We start from the raw sequence: 13,120 nt of genomic DNA, 5'->3' as shown, positions 1-13,120 counted from the left end.
TGCCAAAACACTGCTTTGAGACGTGGGAGCAGCATTCTGCAAAGACGACGGAGCTGCCAGCACGCTACGATCCCCCCTGTTCACAGTAGGACTGGCTAGAAGATGACGTCAACAGCATGACAATGAGACCATAAATAAGTGACAGCAGGAACTCCTCAAACTTTCCAATGAGTTGCCTACGGAATGCAGGGTCTTTATGCATACAGAAGCCAAACAGCTCCCAGTTTGCTGGCTGGCTGAAGAGAGGTAAAAAACATCCCACAGTGAGAAGCGATGGTCTTGGCACCAGTGTCTTTGGTGTTGGGATAGCAAGGTCCACAATGCAAAATAATCTGCTTTAAGAGAACAAAAGGCCTCCGGGTGACATAAACAAGAACTGCAAAAACTTATGAAAAAAAATTATCGCAGGAAGTAAGTGGCAGACCTTAGTAATATTAATCTGCCACCTTTGTCACTTTTAACAGTCAGTATCAAGGGGACCTACGATGTGGTACCCCACCTCTGCGACCACAAAGCTCCTTGTATTGGATATGTAAATAAGGCAACCACATACCTAGATATAAGCTTGTGCAGGAGTATTTTCTGCTGCTATTTGTGTACACATTCACACTTCCTTTAAAATTGCAGGATGGTGGAAAGTACCATGGAAGATGTGCCAGTTTCAGAATCTGGTCTGAAATGCTACTGCAGTAAAATGCTGTCTATGAGAAAACTTCTCTACTTGAACATAAATCCTTCCCACTGTTAAATATCCTATTGTTTCTGAGACGTGACAGCTCATTCTCATTGCTGTGACAGCTATAATGAGTGTTTATTTGGGAGAGGTTTTTTTTTAAAAAATTAAAAGCTAATTCAACGCACTGAACGATGCCCCAGAGAACAGACTCTGCTGTTACTTGATGGGACTGACAGCACAAGCAGAAGCAACTAAAGACTCCCCAGACTACCAAATCCTTATGGTTCAATATAGCTGAGCAGGGAACAGGTAAAAATGAAAAAACAGGCTCAGCAGCATGATGGACTTTCAACAAAGCTAGTATCGACTGATACCAATGCTACGGGGGTTCGTGGTGCTGTTTCTTATATGCCAGACTGTACTGAGAACATACAACTCACTTCGCGCCTGAAAGCCATCAGACAGTAACACCTTTTGGTCACTGATCACTGACCCAGGCTGCACTTGGGCTGTTGAACCAGAAGAGAGTGTCACTGGCAAAACCCACTTTGTTTTGACATTGTCTTAGTGTTAAGAGAACATCGGAGTTTCCATTCACAGCCAGCGTATTAACCTGTCTTCCATCAGTGCCTGAGACAAGCCATCCAAGGAGCAGACCTACATTCCAGCTGATAAAGAAACAATTCACTTGAGGCTTTGACTGGCTTTTTGGGGTCTTTTTCGTTGTTTTTTAAGGGATACATTTTCAGACTAAAACACAAGCTAGAATTAGAAAAGCCTTGGAGAGGCAACTAACACTTACGACTTTGTATGTTGACTTGCCACATGGAAAGGAACGTGCAGTTTGTCCATACAGATAATTTTTGTGTGTGTGGTTATATGGCATACCTGATCATCCATGGTGTTAACCCCGTCAGGTCCCAGTGCATCGATTGCTTGGTTGATCAGATCCGTCCTTCCACAGTTTAGCATTCGGAAACCCAGATCCTGCTGGAATTTTTCGGTAGCAGCCTTAGCATCCAGTCTCCGGAAGGAACTAAAGCAGCATTCAGGTCTGTGGAGAACAAAATCATTTCCGAATTTTTTTTCAGCTCTTTCTCCTAAGAAATCAGGCTCATGAATTTTCATGGTTTTACCTATCATATATCTTCCCCACTGCATAATCATTTCTAAAAAATCTGGCTAACTTCACTCATACTGGAAATGGAGGTTTTAGTTCTTAGAGAAACACAGTAAGTTCATGTAAACACTGCAAAAAAAATTAAAAAAGGTGTCCAAGTAGAGAAACCTCATCAGTGCCCTCCTCCGAGGGAAAGGCAGGAAAAAAATCCTTATTCATTACCAAGAGCGGTGGTTTCCAGCCAGCCCCTCACTACAAGGGTAGGTTTGGACCAGGCACTGCTTCTCCTACATCTTACCCAGCAAAACGGGAAGGGGATGCCGGAATATGCCCACACCATAATGGCACCGAGCAACCGGGGTTACTGCAGCAGCGAGGTTATTGTGGTGGGACCGGTGTCACGGGCTGCAAACCTGCAGCAGCCAGGTTTCCTTAGCTCTTCTTCTCACAACGCCCCCCCCAAAACCCAGTTGCTTTAAATAATTAACTGTATATATTTTGGATATTATATTGGTATTTTCCTGCTTGTTATAGGATAGTCCATCAAACATATAGAAAAACATATTGCAAGGAGGAGAATGAGGTGGAGAGAAAGTGTATATAATAAAATACCAGTGTAGTTCTAGGATGAAACAATTACGCTGTCTGTCTACCAAACTAGCTATTATTTCAAAATAAAAGGCATTTCTGAAAGAAGATAACGATCCTTATTCTTTTCTGGAAAAGAAAATCAAAATCTTTAAAAAAAAAAATCAAAATCAAATTTAGGTAGTGGAACATTCTCAACTCTTTTCCAACCCTTCAATAAAAGGAAGTGCGTTAACATTTCTATGAGGCTCTATTAAATCCTTATCCTTTAGATGCCTGTCAAACGACCTTTATCTCATTTGGAAGGAGCCCAGGGATTACTGTAAGTCCTCTGGTTATCTGCTCAGAGACTTCTGAATTCCAGACCTGGAAGTGTATCTCCTTCACTGAAGAAACATTGCCATATCGGAGGTGTTTCCTATCTCAGCTGGGCATTGATACGGTCAGCCCTTTGATGTTATTTCAGGGCGAATGCCTTCTCTACTAGTTGTCTGGTTTTCAACACAGGCTCTTGTGCAAACTCTCAGTGAGTGAGATACCAGCCTGCCAAGTTCCTTTGAAAAATGTGATTCTTTCAACAAGGCTAACCTCTTCTGGAAACTTTGTGCGGCCTGCCAGATAAGTAAAACACTCATCACTTCACGTAGAAGATTCAAGATGAACCTTACTCACGTTTTAATTCAGCTGGTCATTATTTAACGCTTCGGAACTTGCATTGATGGTGGATGACAAATGGTGAGCAGATGCTATGAACAATATGCTGAGTTAACAAAGATCCCTCCACAGCCTGGTGACCGGTCGCATTGTACAGGGGAAACCAGCACCTCACCGCAGCTGCTTTCAGAAAGGAACTACACCGGGGTGTAATTTGGGGAAGAGTGAGCAGGGAAGCAAAGTGACAGTCTTGGAGTCACTAGCTCTTTGGAGGTCTATCTGCAAATAAAATGTGTCTTCGAGGCAGCTGAGTACAAATATTTGATCAGAAGACAAGATCTCTGAAGCAGCCAGATACTAGATTAGGACACATACAGTACAGAGCACAAGAGGACGGTGAGGCAAAAGGCTGAATGCTGGACATAGAGAAATCCTAGAGCTAGGCTAGTCAATTAATAATCTGGTTCTAGTAGGGTACTTGGTACAGTATCGTGACACTACAATATTATGTAGAATATGATGCAATAATTTTGTATAGTAGTAAGAAGGAGAAGAATCCTATGCAAAAGAAGTGAAATAAAATGACATCACCTGAAATCCACTGAACCTCAGAAAATAGAAGTTTTTGAAGGGATGGTACCTGTCTTTGCACATTGTTTCTAGTTTGCTAACAGGTATGATTCCACCCAGTGCCATTTACAGGCACCGTTGGAGCAAGGCGGGCAGGGCGGACAATTCACCGACGAGCCCTGCAGAGTGAACAGCACGACAAAACGGTTGCACAGAGCTGTCAGAGAGACCCAGCAAAAAGGCGGACTGCGGTCCTTGGTGTAGAGCTGCCAGGAGGCCAGTTCAGGCGCAAGAATTTGAAGTTATAATTTGTGAGCTTTACTCCTGGGGGACCCGTAGGCTCAGCCCATGCAAAGGTTACTGTACACTTGCTGTTCCGTAGCGGTAGCTCGACAGCATGCTCTTCTACGATAGATGCAAAGTAGCTTTTTCTTTTAGAGTGTGATAAAAGTTAGAGCATCCTACAAGAGCCGGGGTGGGCGATTGCTCACACGCGCAATTGCTGTGCAGCAGCTGTAACCGCAGCAGGTTTTCCACGTGCGAGTTGTTATCCTGCGGAGAAGAGAGGCAAACTCTTGCACGCTTCCTAGAGTGAAGCCTGCAGTTGCCCAGAGAGCAGCTCCCACGGACACCCAGCTGTGCCCAGGGGTTAAACTAAAGAACTCAAGGTGGACTGAGAGATGTTGGCAGCGGGGCAGAGCCCAGAGAGCAGGGAAAGGGATAGGGCTGAGATCCTCGTTTGGGAAGGGATAGCTTGATGAGGGAGCGGGAGCCTGGTGTGCTCTTTGAGTTTCATAAGCAGAAACTACTACTATAACTACTGGTAGTGAATGATTTAAATTTGGTCTGCAATGAGGAAAAAACAATAATAATAAAAAAAGCAGTGTGTGATAATAACTTAGTATTAAAATCCTAACATTTATATTTAAGTAGGTGGAGAAGAAACACAGTTCTCTGCAGTCTAGCATTTCCCCACTTATATTATCACTTAACCAGTAACAGGTGAGTACTGAAGATGTTTATAAATTGTCTGGCAAACATAAACTGAGAGCATGCTATTAGAAGGTTTCATCCACTAAGACACAAACAGTTGCTGTGGAAGACTATACTGCCCAAGCAGTCTGTGTCAGAGAATAGGTATTAAAGGTTTGAATTTCAGGTTATACTAATTATACTTGTTCTTCTGCATAAATTCCATTTCAGGGATTTCAACGTACCTCACCTGATGCATCACCGCTGCAAGGAACTATCATTAGATGACTTTTAGCCTCGGCATCATGAGGAAAAGTGAGCTGCAATTTGCCTACAGTCACACAGCAAGCCAGGGATAAATTTGGCTTCAGTTCCAAGATTTCCTTTTCCCCTAAATGTGCTGTAATGGCTAGATACAAATGACTGCTTTAAAGGATCATGTAACGGGCACTGGAAATGAGGCACTGCTCTCCCCTCATGTTTTTTTTCTGTTAGTTTAAATCTTCCATGCAGCAAAAAGACAATGCTCTTTCTCTCATGCCACACATCACAGAACATCCTTAAGACCTCTGAAAATAAAACTCAGGCAAGACAATTCAGAACAAAGACCTGATCAGGCTTAACTTTGATTTTTGTCCTCTACTACAAAGATGATGTGCATTACTTTAAAGCAGAGGTTGAGTCACCTGCAGGGAATGCATACTGCGTGTGTCCCTATGGAGGAACAGTTTGATGAGGTAAAAGGTGTGAAAGGATCTTAGTTTTCTTACAGAGTTGCCATTCTTTCTGTAATAACAACAAACTAGATAGAAACCTGTAACATCCTCCTTCCCTGGGCCAGTACTGCTAACCCTTAACAATCCAGAAATTTAATTATCTTATGCCTGAATAACCCACATAGTGTGGCTGAGGCCCTTTATACCTGCTTCTCACTTTTATTTATTGCCTGCACTATTTTGGACTTCCTGGGTTTCTTCCAAGACCTTCATTTCACAGCTGTATCGTTATGGCTTCAGTTTTCAGTTACTGATACGAACCCCGTTTTCACAAAGGCTGCCTCTAAGCGTTCCCTTTTAGCTCACGTCAGCAGCAAAATCAAACGCCCGAATCTCTGCCCTCTTTTTTGTTTGTTTTTTAAGGTATACGATCTATAAAGTAAGGGACTACCTGTGCACTTTGTATGTCAATGTGCACAAATAAACGGTGCAGAGCTAGAGTGGGATGCCTTTGAAGTGGACGGTTTGGGTTCAGTTTTGAAATCAAAAGTCTTTCTAAAGGAGAGACTGAAAGAAAACCCATTAAACTGACTGGAAGTACTTGTGATTAGGTTAGCCTTCTGCGGTACCGTTCATCAGAGAATTTCAAAGGTTTTGGCAAGCGTTAGGCACATATGTAAAATTAGTTTAGCCCATATAAAGTTGCCTACACTAGCACCTACCATCCACACATAAGCCAGAGTAGCCTGTGCTTTAATTGACACAGAGCACACGTACGCTGGCAGAGAAAAGGGAGAAGAAAAGTGTTCCAGGAATAAGCGTACAATTCCTGCTTTGTGGACGCCAAGTCCAAGTTCAGCTGCTCCCTTCCAGTCTGAAGCCAGGGAGTTTAAATAACTGCTGAGGATCACCTGCATAACTTCACTTTTCAAAAGACTGGCAGCGCTCTCGGTCGGTCAGGTACCACGTCTCAGGAGAAAGGCAGGAACCAAGAGATGAGAATTATGACTAGGAGTCAGCTGCAGCCAACAAAACATTCAGTCATCTAATTGCACCAGCATACTCACCAACTAATTTAGCTTCGCATTTGGTTTTGCGGGTAATAAGTACTACCCTTCAATTCGTCATTGGGGAGATGGAGATGTAGCAAAAAGCAAGAGCCTTGTTGGCTGCCAGAAGGAAAAGGTAAAAAGCAACAAAACCAGATCCAGGACTCCTGATTAAAAGCCTCTTGTTGCTTTTATTGTTCATGAAAAATAATTTGAAGAGTAGTGGTGTATTTTTATCTTTTCAGGTGATAATTTCATCACTTAAGAGCATGATGAAAGTATTATTTATTGTTGTTAATGTGTCCCACCCGCTCATTTAACCCAAAGGTATACGGGGGACAAAATTCACTCAAGAAACAAGAATTTACCTTGTACTAAAGTTCAAGATGTAACCCTGATATCAAAACCAATGCTAATGACAGCAACTTAAAGGACTACAAACTTGAACAGAATACCTATGATGTGCTAATGAACCAACGTAATTATAAATCCCTGTTCAATATATACTTGGGGGGATGATTTTAAAAGGTACTGATACTTTTTCATCAAGGTATCTCAAAAAGCAAAGAATAATCTTGTAATTAAGGCTAAAGCATAAAAACCCCAAATACTTGTATCTCAGTCCTCCTTTGTCTCATTCCTCCTACATGACTTTAGGCAAGACAAAAACCTTCTACCCCAGCTTCAGTGTTTGGCCAAAGTTTCTTTATCTCTTGGAGTACTAAAAGGTTAAACATGTATCGCCTGTATCGTATTTTGAGATCTGGCTCTCATGAAATAGAAGAAGAATATTGTAAGACATTACAATTACTTTAGCCACTTATAAAGCTTAGTCCACATACTTTAGCTGCCGGGGCTCGCAGTCCAGTCCAGGTAAGAGCAGTCTGGCTGTCTGCCTGATATCATCACTGTCCACAGTCAAACTGCGCCGGTGCTCAGCGTAGGTGATAGCCACTCTCATCCACTCCATCAGCGGCGGCAGAAGCATGAAGGGTCTGTGCAAACAAGGCAAAAATCCGTCATAGTTAACGTTGGCCTGCTATCTTGTACCGCGATGCAAAAGCACACTTCATCGCTTCCCGGGCATGCCTGTGGGAGACTGGCACAGGTAGAGCCCCCCTGCAGAGGCAAACTCGGTCCCTGTGCTCAGCAGGACTCGCAGGTGACAGCAGGCGGAAGGCAGTGGAACTGCTCAGCCTTGGTTATCGGAACTGCTTCTTGCCCAAAATGGGGTCATGCTGGGACACGCTGGTTTCATGCAATACATTTTACCCTGTGAGAAACAGGGCCAGACTGAACATAAGGGACCTACTTCTACTATTAGCTATAGGTCAGGCCCTCCTGGCTCAAGCGGCCAATGCTTCGTTTCGGATCAGGAGTGCTCTCACCTCGGGGTGCAACTTATATAATAGTTGTGTCTGTTGTTCTAAATAATCCATAGGTACAGGCTGCTCCACCGCTCACTTAGTAACACTGAAAATATTCCTGATTATTTAAAACTTCAATTAAACCATGCTAATTCGGTACTACCTCCATTGATCTTTACGTTACATCAGCGCTATCCCATGGCTTTTCACATCCTACATTTCTCGCACGCAGAGCTCAGGCCTCCGTTCTTGCACAACTGACCCTCTAGACTGCAGCAGAACCAATGCAGCTATGTTTTAATGCGAACCGTTTTGCTAGGGAGGAATGAGTAGAATCAAAGAGATAACAACTAACACGGAGACATCTCTGTGCAAGAATAAATGTACAACATTACTTAAATTGTAAGGAATTTGTGGAAAAGCAATCTGTCTGTTCCTAATTTCTACAGCATCCAACACAGCGAGGTTTTACTCGATATGAAGGGTTGCAAGGCAGTAAAGGAATATAAATACGGTAATAACAATAGCAACAGCACCCATTTTGGACTAGCTTATGACGAGGCCCTCCGTTAGTCCCACTATAAGAATGAGCACAGTACTGAGATTACACATTAATATATGGGTACCATAATACTCTCATACACAACATATCTCATCCATCCTCTCAATATACAGCCAGACTGATCTATTATTTGCTTGATTTTCCCCCAAGGGTACCTGCCACCCTGGCGGAAGGCTCAGAAGTACCAGCTTTAATCAAAAACACCTTTCCCATTTCCAGTAATGAGTTTATTAACGCTGGAAAAAAAAGCCCTTTTCATTTAAGTATTCAAAAGAAAATAACTGAAGGGAGAAGGTACCAATTCCTTTACAAAGTTCAGAGAAAAGATACACACCAGAAAATATAAAATGATTTTGGCATTAATGAAAGCAGCTGAACCCGTGAAAGGCATTTTCAAAGCTGTGCATGTATATGTGTGCGCGCATATGCAAGCACAGTAAGAATAAGCAGCACCAATCCCGTTAGAAACCATTTATCAATAACGGGATTTGCAAGCAGAACTCCCTTTGTGTGACTTTGAACATCCTTCAGGGTGGAATAACTCCACTCTGTAAAATATGTGCCATCTGTTTCCATTTTGCTGGTTGCAAGGTGCACTCTAAAACGCTGCCATTATCTCTTTACAAACGTGTGCTATTTTTGCCTCTGCTCCTTCTCTTCCTCTGAGTAGCGAAGCAGCATCTACAAAATCAGAGGTCCTTTTAAGCACCTGATCAGTCCTGCACTGCCAATGCAAGGGTGTTTTGAACAGGACATCGACCTACTGCTTTTACCAGTTTACTTCTAGGTCAAACAATCAAAATATTAGGGCTGCTACATTCATCACTTTGAAAATTACCCGGTAGCTCACCAGTTGAAAGACTTTCTGGAAGTCCAGCTCAAATCCCCCAACCCGTTTAGGCTTTCTAACTTGTTCCAGCCACCTAGGATGGGATGAATCCCTCCAGCACAGCCAACTCGGAGTTGACTGACTTCCCTAAGGGAAGGGCAGCAATCCGCAACAGGCATTTGGGAGATGCCTTTCAGCAGTCTGTTCCAGAGAACTTCAAGCCTTATCCCGCCTACAAAAGAGGCACTGACACCTTTTAAATTCAGGCACTTAAGGGAAGAGCCTAAATTAACTATCTAGACTTTCTATGTACTCAGCAGAGCCTCTCGTATAGGATTCAAAGCTCCCGAGACGTGGTGAGGACAGAGAGGAAGGCTAGGTAGGCTAAAAGCCCCAGAATTAAATACTCAAACTTAGATGGGGTGAACACCCCAGGAGCATGGAAAAACTCGTTTTACAAGTGGTAGATAAGCGATTCAGGCCACAGCACAGCTTCCCTGACACTTTCATGGCGGGAACGCTGCTCGGCAGAGAACCATGTGGATCCAGCGCAGTCCTGATCATCTTATCAGGTAACGAGCCAAACCTTGGTAACTGCTACACACTGCGCTGGGCAGCGAGAGACCCCGGCCAGCCACCAGAAAATACCAGTGAGTCTGCACCAGAAATAACACGTATCCTGAAGAAATTTCCATTCTGTAAAAAATTCACGTGTGCCAGGGTTATAAATGGCTTGCATGCACAAGCAGACCTCGAATGTGGAAAACCTGGTTTGGGAGGAATGGGAAGGAGAAAGGGGGTTTTTTTATTTGTTTATTTTTTTAATCTCAACACATTTTTCCAAAGGCTTTAAAACTCACAGCTCAATGGACTGCCTGGTTACCCTGTGCCTGAAGGAGAGCAGGCTTTGGATTGCAAAATGAAAAGTCAGGAAGGATGTTTTCCTCATACTGCTATCCTGATTTGTCCCAACCCCACCCCTCGCACTGCTGCGCAAGTTGGATAAATCATTATTCTATCAGGAGTGACTATAACGACTTCAATTTCTATTTTGCTGTAAAAGCTTCACTTCTCTTGAAAATTTCTGGCATGAGGATGGGCTTTCTATCCTCCCCCCCGACACACACGCACTCTTCTTTTAGCCAACTATTTCCTTTCTTCATACCGTCAGCGCAGGCACGCTCGTGGGAACAGCTCTGTGGTACTTTGCTCACTGACACTACATCAGATAAGCAGTATTATCACATGATCCGAGCGGAAAAGAAGAGATGCGGTTCAACTCGGTGAAATGCCAACATTGGGTCGCATTGCACTAAGAAAATAAATGCAATTATTCATTTTCTAAATAATAAATGCAATTATCATCCCTGTAGCCCTTACCCCGGGCATCTATCTGCCTCTAGGGAAACACTGATCATTTCACAGTCTGAAAGACACTGGAGGAGGGGAAGGGGAGAAACCTTCATGGAAAATTAACTGGGAGATGCTGCAAGCTAAAGAATTAATTTCTGTCTATGCATTTCTGTCTGTGCCATGTTCTGTACTGTGCATTTTCCTCTGGACTTTCAGACATTTAGAAGCATTTGCAGGTCATTAAATTCTGCACATGAAGTGAGCCAGCCCTGGGAAACTGTCAGACTCGCAGCAGTAGTTCACTAGGGACACGTACTCTCTGATTTCGATGAAGAAGAATGCCACTGTCGCTTTGTTCAGTTTTCTGCCATGAAGCTGTCTTCGAGTGATGCCACGTGTAAAATGGGAAAGTACACAGCAGTGTAAAATGGATGTTGCTCATCTACTTTACACCTTGTAAAGAATCACAGTCATGTCTGATACGGTCATGTGCTGTCAATACTTTATCTGTAGGTTCTTTGAAATTTTCTCCATTTAGAATTGGACAGCCTCTCCGCTCCCAAGGGAATCAGGTTGGAGCTGGGCGAGATGCGCTCTGAAAAAGAATGGACCCTATTGTGGGCTTTTTCCTCTAATCTAAACTGAAACACATTGTTTTATTTAGACATAACTGAGAAGGATGGTGGCAGCAGCACTTGGCAGAGAGTTTATAGCAAGTTGTAACTTCTTCCTGGAAAATGTACTACACTCATTTGATTAGAAAGGCCTAGGACATGACCGGCATGTAAGGATCTTGAGGACGTGCTGTGGGATCAGAGACTTCCAGTGTTAACTCATGCATCGCAAAGAAACTAGTCCCCAAAGCGGGCTCTTCTGAGGATTTTTAAGAGCACTGGGGCCAAGACATTTTTGGCAAAGGGAAGTTAATAGTATGCAGAAAGGAAAGAGCTCCAGAGGAGTTAGAAAATTATGTTATCCTTCCTCTGCATTGAAAGCTAGGACAATGCACTTGGAGCTTGACTTTCAGAGGTGAGGACCATCAGCTATCTCAGATGAAAACAGTAGGTCTTCCCAGAAGAAACAGCCACGCTATCAAATTCCTCCCTCCTGCCTGAGTCCCCAGGAGGGTCCAGTGACAAGATTGCTGAAGGAGGAGCAAGGTGTGGAGGAGACATCTTCCCTGCAGCCACCTCTCTTCTCCTGTGCTATTTTTTGTCACCTCCTGTTTTGCTACAGTGAAACTAAGAGGGAGCCAAGAGTGACAGCAACGTCAAGAAAGATGTTGGTGCTGCTTCTAAACAAGAACCTCCTTCTTCTAAAGCAGGAAAGAAAATACTGTCCTAATGGAAGCAGGCGAGAATGGCAAAATTTGTCTCCCTCTCGGCAGTCTGAGCTGGTCCTGAGACACACGTGCAACGGAGAGTCTCCCATCCAGCCTGTCCCATACCCTTCTAAATTGTTTGACTGAACAAGCTTTCTCTTCCCTTCCTCTGTAACAACTGCTTTATAAGCCCCTGCTAACATTTTAAACACATGCAAACTTTAGCATCGGAAACGTGTAAATATCAGAATACTTATGGTCAGGGTAGGCCATGGTGACTCCCCCATATTTGATCTGCTGAAACTATACAGAGGCTATGTGCGGAGAAGAATCCCAGATCTTTAGAGATCACCGGGTTTTTTTTGCAAGGGACCGAAAAAAGAAGACAGACTTTCAGTGCAGTGAGCTGCTGTTTGAGTTTAATGCTGGAACCAAACTCTATGGTTCAGTCCCATTTTATCCTAAAATGATAGAGCTCAAAGTCACTAACACAAAGCGTGTTAAGAACAGCTATAAAAACCTATAGCTCAGTCTCACCTGTTTTCTTTGGGATTTTTGTTTGGTTCTTTTTTAAAGGAACAAGCTTAAAAGCCACATTGCGCGTGTGCACACAGAGAAGGGAGTAACGTGGCTGGCAGAGAGACGGGGAGCGATTGCCGAGTAAGCCAAGCAGGCTTTGCCATAGCTTTTCAAGGCTCCTACTTAGGGGTCCTGGGAGGCCCACATGCAATGAGCAGAACTATATAGAGGGAAAAATGGTGGGACGAAGCCTAATCTGCAACAAAATGGTGAATCACGTAGGAGGGTGGCTAGGAGAAGACGCGTTGTTTGAACTTTACACCAAGATGGAAAAAACCCCAAGGATGGCAACAGAGTCAAAAAGAAAACAGAGTGAAGCCTCATTGATTGGAGAAGGGAGAAGACTCTGAGGCAAGACAGAGTATCCAAAACCTAAACCATGTTGTGTTGATGTGGAAAACAGTGGCACATTTACAGTTTGGATTCTCAAACACTAAACCCCTCTTCAAGCTGCAGGAAAAAATATCTCTGAGTATGTAATTATATGTGAATAAAACAACAGAAATTATGATTTAGAAAACATGCAAAATCTTTGCTCCAAAACAACCAGCTTAAGTCAGGAACCATTCCTTTCAGATTTAAAATATTTTAGTGAATTTGCAAAAACCTTCCAACATTTGCAGAGAAAAGATAGGAATTACCATGCTGGATCTGATTCAAAGATCATCTCAACAAATGCCACGTCTTTCAAAGCAGACAGTCCCAGGATCTTCACAGAAAAGGAAGAAGAAATTTAATCACAGTCAACTGGCCCAAAGAGAAAG

The 13,120-nt window shown here is 43.2% G+C and overlaps 1 protein-coding gene across 1 annotated transcript in view; it reads right to left on the bottom strand.

Annotated features, from left to right (window-relative positions):
• ABTB2 (ankyrin repeat and BTB domain containing 2) overlaps nucleotides 1-13,120 on the bottom strand; it is a 133,292-nt gene that overhangs the window by 15,658 nt on the left and 104,514 nt on the right. Inside the window, exons 4-5 of the mRNA XM_059826045.1 lie at nucleotides 7,188-7,340; nucleotides 1,565-1,730 (exon numbers count right to left, since the gene is read on the bottom strand). Coding sequence (XP_059682028.1) covers nucleotides 1,565-1,730; nucleotides 7,188-7,340 — 319 coding nt within the window. The remainder of the gene's footprint in view (nucleotides 1-1,564; nucleotides 1,731-7,187; nucleotides 7,341-13,120) is intronic.

Source organism: Gavia stellata, chromosome 17 (assembly GCF_030936135.1).
Source record: "Gavia stellata isolate bGavSte3 chromosome 17, bGavSte3.hap2, whole genome shotgun sequence".
NCBI classification, from domain to species: Eukaryota; Metazoa; Chordata; class Aves; order Gaviiformes; family Gaviidae; genus Gavia; species Gavia stellata.
Note: the sequence above shows the minus strand (reverse complement) of the source record. Positions and strands in the feature narration are given on the sequence as shown.